The sequence below is a fragment of the Octopus bimaculoides genome, chromosome 13 (genome assembly GCF_046866305.1).
Source record: "Octopus bimaculoides isolate indiv1 chromosome 13, ASM4686630v1, whole genome shotgun sequence".
NCBI lineage: Eukaryota > Metazoa > Mollusca > Cephalopoda > Octopoda > Octopodidae > Octopus > Octopus bimaculoides.
The window spans coordinates 9888502-9895378 of NC_142940.1; the positions used below are offsets into that span (position 1 = coordinate 9888502).

General features: G+C 37.5%; 1 protein-coding gene across 1 annotated transcript in view; it reads left to right on the plus strand.

Annotated features, from left to right (window-relative positions):
• The first annotated feature begins 2467 nt into the window (after positions 1-2467).
• The window catches only part of LOC106876351 (coiled-coil domain-containing protein 22 homolog), a 24946-nt gene continuing 20536 nt past the window's right edge, over positions 2468-6877 (plus strand). Inside the window, exons 1-5 of the mRNA XM_014924889.3 lie at positions 2468-2586; positions 3766-3937; positions 4492-4624; positions 5278-5408; positions 5703-5787. Coding sequence (XP_014780375.1) covers positions 2537-2586; positions 3766-3937; positions 4492-4624; positions 5278-5408; positions 5703-5787 — 571 coding nt within the window. The 5' untranslated portion in view covers positions 2468-2536. The remainder of the gene's footprint in view (positions 2587-3765; positions 3938-4491; positions 4625-5277; positions 5409-5702; positions 5788-6877) is intronic.

Below are 6877 nucleotides of genomic sequence, written 5' to 3' on the forward strand. Positions count from 1 at the left end.
AGCTACTCCTACCTCAGTTGAGGAGTACTGTCTTGTGAGTTATTTGGTGACCTCACTGGTGCTGGTGGCATGTGAAAAAACAATTTAGTATGCTCTGTAAAGTGGTTGGCATTAGGAAGGGTATCCAGCCATAGAAACCATGCCAAAACAGATATTGGAATTTGGCACAGTCCTCTACTTCTCCAGCTCCTGTATTCAATGGTGGTGGTGATGATTTTTTCCAAAAACCATAGAACCCATGTCTATAATTTACTGACAATCTTTACCGACCCTAATTTTGACTCTTTACATTCTGTTGAAAATTTTCCATGCCAAAAGCAGTCTTGTAATGAATTTGTTACAGAAACTGAAATAAAGGAGAATGGAAGAGTTTTGTCCCTTACATCAGACGTCGAGCAGCTTGCTTGGTTCCGTCGTTACATCCTTGGTTCAAATTACGGTTGATGAAACAAGTACCAGCTGAGCTCCGGGGTCGATGCAATCTACTATTAACCCTCCCCCACCAAATTTCAGGGCTTGTGCCGCACATTAGTTCATTCTCTCCATCAACATGAAATTGGACAACACAATAAAAAAGACAAAGAGCAAAAAGAAAAAACAAAAACATTCCGTGTTCATGTTTAGCTTTCTATAGTACAAAACCTTAAGTATTCGGTATAGATATATAGTTGTGATGTTGTTTCTATTGTGCACCCCGCCACCAAATTCATTGAGATAATTTATGTATTTATCTATTAATTGGGTAAATTTTCGGATTAACACCTGATCCGGAAATTTACCTTTTTTTTTTGCCAAACTGCTAAGTTTTGGAGACTTCAAGAAACCAGCATCGGTTGTCAAGTGATGGTAGGGGACAAACACACACACGACAGGCTTCTTTCAGTTTCCATCCATCAGCTTCACTCACAAGACTTCGGTCATCTCGGGGCTCTAGTAGAAGATACTTGTCCAAGGTGCCATGCAGTGGGACTGAACCCGGAACCGTGTGGTCGGAAAGCAAACCTCTTACCGCACAGACACACCTATATATATGTGAATGAAATTTTTTTAATTTGAAAGAAAATTTCCACAGAAAAGAAACCCCTACTTTTTCAGCAATTCGACACTTTTCTCATAATCACAGCAACAATTAATGGTAAATTTTCAGATTAATCTGAAAATTTACCAAAAAAATTGATGGTATAAGTTTTAGACTTATAAAAGTGTTCTGGAGTCGATTTATTCGACTAAAACCCTTTAGGGTGGCCCGTCGTATATATATGCGTGTGTCTTGTGTTTGTTCCCCACCATTACCGCTTGACAACCGGTGTTGGTATGTTTATGTCCTCATATCTAGTAGTTCAGCAAAAGAAACCGATAGAATAAGTACTAGGCTTAAGAAATAAATCATGGGGTCGATTTATTCGATTAAAAACTCTCCAAAGCGGTGCTCCAGCATGGCCACAGTCAAATGGCTGAAACAAATAAAAGAATACTGTAGAATAGTGCTACTCACAGTGGTGGTCTGCGAGACATCAGCTGCTGGTACGCGGCGAGTTTCCAGAAAAGAAAGAAACATTATAAAATGCTTATGTAATATTATGTTATTTGTTTACAAAATAAATATAAGATAAAAAATGTCAACTTTTATTATATTCATTATATATATCGTTTCGGGTATAAATTGATATTACTAAGAAATATTTCCGGTCAGTAGCACATTGGAGGGGAGGGGGAACTGCCTATTGTAGCGGAAAAAGTATTTTAACTGCTATTTCTAAATTCGGTGCGTGGCGAAGCAATTAGCTGACCCCTGATTCTAATTATGCTTATAATTATAGAATATTTGTAGAATGGTACTCCACATCAGGCAGTTTGGGAAACATTGCAGTAGAAAACGTATTTCAGCGAAATGGCTTTTAAAACATACGTTTTAGAGAGAAATATTAAGGAACAAAGGCGGGAGCGGATGGAGAATGATCCGAAATGCCTTCAAAATTTCTTTTTAATATTACAATATATTAAAAACTTCGTTTTGCTTTATTCGAGCATATTTCCTCAGTTCTCACTATATACACGGACGGTGATCATTTTGGATCATATATGCACGCTTACTTGTATTAAACAAGTATTTACAATATTACAATATATTCTGCACCCTCGAAAACGTATCTGTGCGGTCTTGGGTGCAATACTCAAACCTTAAGATTACGCATCTTCACAAATTCCCGGTCTGGGAATCGAAACCGCGATCCTATGACCGCGAGTCCACTGCCCTAACCACTGGGCCATTGCGCCTCCACTTTTCACAAAGACTAAAATAATAATTGAAACTGCCCGGGTATTTTATTTGCTGCTGAACATTAATATTTTTAAAATCCAATTTCCATTAAAATTTACTATTATTAAGAATAATATATTTGATTGAGAAATATTAAAATAAATTTATTTAATTTGTTTCCATATTTTAAATTAAATTTTATTTTACAACCGAATATTTGTTTTTGTTGACAAACGAAACTTGTCTTTTCTGCGGTCACATGATCGTCTGCCGAAAATGGAAGAAGTTGACAGAATTATTATCCATTCATTGAGGACTTTAAAATGGTAAGGATATCTATATATCAGAGTATATATTTTTTTTCTGATTCAGGCTTGCGTTAACAACTAGAGTATATTACTTGAAACACACGAAGAATTTTCTTTTTAGAAGCTTCGTTTTGTTGTATTCGATCGTATTTCCTCAGTAATCACTATATACATGGGCGGGACGGTGATTGTTTTGGACCGTTTATGCACGCCTACTTGTAATAAACAAGGATTTATAATTGTAATTATTATAATTATTATTATAAGAATGATGATGATCTTATCGTATACAGGGCTTGGGGAAACTACAAAGGTAAAAAGGGTCAAATAGTAAAATAAAGCAAAGGAAGCAATGACAATCAAAAGTATATGTACAATACACAGGACGGTTAAATAAAAGGCAGAAAAGTGTACTGTCAAAGACCTACGAAGGAGAAGAGTTGTGTAATTACGTCAATGGTAGTGTTTGGCGAATTTCGGGAAGCATGGGATTTTTGAAGGATGAAGTGTCTTGACAGTTAACCGATGCGGGTAGTTTATTCCATGCTTGGATAGTTTTGAGCGTGAAAAAGTGTTTATGAGAGTCATGGATGCTGCACTGATTTTTATGATTTTATAACCATGCCCCACGGGTGGTGGAGATATTGAATTCAAAAAGATGGCAAATGTTGTTGGAAAGGTGTTGGATAATCTTGTATAATAACGAGCTTATTGTATACACAGTGCAGATGTACTTTGGTTCGTTGTTGAAGAGAGTAAGACAGGATCCAGAAAGCAGCAATAAGTCGAGCAAATCGACCCCAGGACTTATTCTTTGTAAGCCTAGTACTTATTCTATCGGTCTCTTGTCGAACCGCTAAGTTACGGGGACGTTAACACACCAGCATCGGTTGTCAAGCCAAGCTGGGGGTGGGGGCAAACACAGACACACAAACATATACACACACACATACATATATATATATATATATATATATATATATATATATATATACGATGGGCTTCTTTCAGTTTCCGTCTATCAAATCCACTCACAAGGCTTTGGTCGGCCCGAGGCTATAGTAGAAGACACTTGCCCAAGGTGCCACGCATTGGGAATGAACCCGCAACCATGTTGTTGGCAAGCAAGCTACGTACCACACAGCCACTCCTGTGCCTATGCATATTATACATATATAATTTTTTTTTTTTACACAGCTCCATTGACGACGATGTTACAAATCTCAAACAGTTTACTACTGATGTAATTGTGTCCGCAGCAGCTAAGTGCTTGAAAGCTATCAACAATGCACTTGATCTGCCCAATAAATTGCCGGCAGGTATGTCGGCACGCTACAGAATTGGAACTGCATTGGCACATCATATCCAGGTGAGTTGCTTATTTTCTTTTTTTTTTTATTTCTTCAGAATTTGGTTTGACCATTACATTGCATTTTAATGTATGTTAGGAGTTATAAGTTCTTGTGATTCGTTTGTCCCATTCCTGTATTCTATGATTTTAAGGAGTGGTGTCAGAATCCCTCAATACATACTGGTCCTCTAATGCAGGGATTTTCAAATTGTGGTCTGCAAGGACAAGACAGAGGGTCCGTGGACAGCAAATACTTTTTATGGGCAATTTGATTTTATATATGGTTTTTAATCGAAATCTTTTAATTGACAATAAACCTATTTGTTAAATACTGTTAAATAAATAAATGTAAAAATATATGTTATTTTAAGCAAATATTTATGTATAAATTTCATAAGTGTTTATAAGGTAAAGCCTGAAATATAAAGGGGTCCGCAAGTGAAAAAGTTTGAAAACCCCTGCTCTAATGAATATAAATACATAAACACTTATAGGCACAGGCACGGCTGTGTGGTAAGAAGCTTGCTTATTTTATAAAAATAGATTCTTCAATTTTCCACAATCTTTGACAGGAATTGGGATATCAAGGAGAAATTGGATACCAGACATTCCTCTATTCCAATGAAACTGATATCAGAAAAATCTTTATTTTTCTCATTGAGAAACTTCCTAAAGAAAGTGTTGGCACCACAGATGAAACTCTTGGTAAGTCTTAAGAAATGTCAAAATGGTTTTTTTTAAAAATAAAATTTGTGTATAGAATCCTTCAATATTTGTTACTGTTTAACATGGGTTGGATGATTTGACTGAGAACTGGTGAACCAGATGGCTGCACCAGGCTTCAATCTGATCTGGCAGAGTTTCTACAGCTGGATGCCCTTCCTAACGCCAACTACTCCGAGAGTGTAGTGGGTGCTTTTATGTGCCACCAGCACAAGAGCCAGTCAGGCAGTACTGGCAACGGCCACGCTCAAATGGTGTTTTTCATGTGCCACCGGCACAAGTGCCAGTAAGGTGACACTGGTAACGATCACGCTTGAATGGTGCTTTTTATGTGCCACGGCATGGAAGCCAGTCAGCTGCTCTGGCAACGATCACGCTCGGATGGTGCTCTTAGCACTCCACTAGCATGGATGCCAGTCATCGAATTTGATTTCAATTTCGATTTCACTTGCCTCAACAAGTCTTCGCAAGCAGAGTTTAGTGTCCAGTGAAGGAAAGGTACGCATAAGTGGGCTGGTTACACTCCTGGCATAGGCCATGGGTTATGGTCTCACTTGGCTTGTTGGGTCTTCTCAAGCACTCCCTAATTGATTCTTATTTATTGCATTGAAAAAGAATTTTTCTGTTATTTTTAGATAAATCTGTCATTCTTCAGAGAAGCATTGCAGCTAAACTTGCTTTGCAGTTAAAGTCTGCATGGACGCCAGGATATATGAACCGCAACAGTGTGCAGTGGAGAGGCGAACCAAATGAACTTATGCGACAAGTAAGTATTCTTTTCTATTTAAAATCCTTTGATATTGATCATTTTTATTATTGTTATTTGTATTTAGTTTGTAAATTGTTGTTTTTAATGATTTGTTGTTTTTAATGATTTGTTGATTGTCATATAACTCCTTCTGATTCAGTTTTGTCATGAAAGACTAAAATAAGTACATAATCAAAATTAAATGCAGGAAGCTATTTAACTAGTTCTGTATATAAAGGTAACAGTTTCATAAAGTACTATACATAAAAGTGACTGTTTCACATAATTCATGTTTTGTTTGCATATTTTTAGGGAGCTGCTGATATTTCTGGTTTCCATGCTTATCCAATAAAGTGGCCAATTGGTACCAGTGATTTATCCAAGAAGATCCCCAAAGGTAAATATTGACTTAAAAATAAAGATAAAAAACATCCAGTCTGCTCTGTAAAGTGGTTGGCATTAGGAAGTGCATCCAGCCGTGGAAACAGACTTCTCTAGTGCTGAGGCCACATGAAAAGCACTCAGTCCACTCTGTAAAGTAGTTGGCAGTAGGAATGGTATCCAGCCATAAGAACCATGCCAAAACAGACAGCAGAGCATGGTGCAGTCTGTTGGCTTGCCAGCTTCTGTCAAACCATCCAACCCATGCCAACATGGAAGACGGGTGTTAAATGATGATGATGATGATGATGATGATGAAAGGTAGCAAATATATTTCCTTTAGAAAAATGTAAGTCTTCCATGAAATAACCAAAATCAATGTTGGGGTTATTGAATAAAATAATGAGTACTTGTGGCGGTGGTAGAGGAGGAGGAGGAGGTATACTGTTGTAGGGGTTGGCTATGACTTCAAGTTTTAAGTGTCTCAAGACGTATTTATACAGAATAAACTTTGAGTTAGGCAAAACTTCAAGTCAACGCCTTTACATAATAAATTTGTCTCTATCAACAGCATTGTATCTTTTCAACAGTTGTGGCACTCCACAGACACGTGTACCCTTAACGTAGTTCTCATGGAGATTCAGCATGACACAGAGTGTGACAAGGCTGACCCTTTGAATTACAGGCACAACAGAAACAAGGAGAAAGTTGTGGTGAAAGAATACAGCAGGGTTTGCCACCCCCACCTCCGCTGGAGCCTTGTGGAGCTTAAGGTGTTTCGTTCAATAAACACTCACAATGCCCAGTCTGGGAATCAAAACCGCGATCCTATGACCGTGAGTCTGCTGCCCTAACCACTGGGCCATTTCACCAGTATTTCATCAGTATGTGTATGTTGTTATTAATGACTTATTAATCCTAATCTATATATGTTAGTGTGCATGAATGACATAGTACAGATGAACTGAGATTATAAGAGAAATCAGTGTACATAATCTTTTTTAAATAGTAGTGTGGTTTTAAGGGAAATTTGACTGCTTTGTTTTCGCTAGCAGGGCCTTGCAATCATATAGAGGTCTCCTTGTTTACTTGTCTTGATTTGGTCT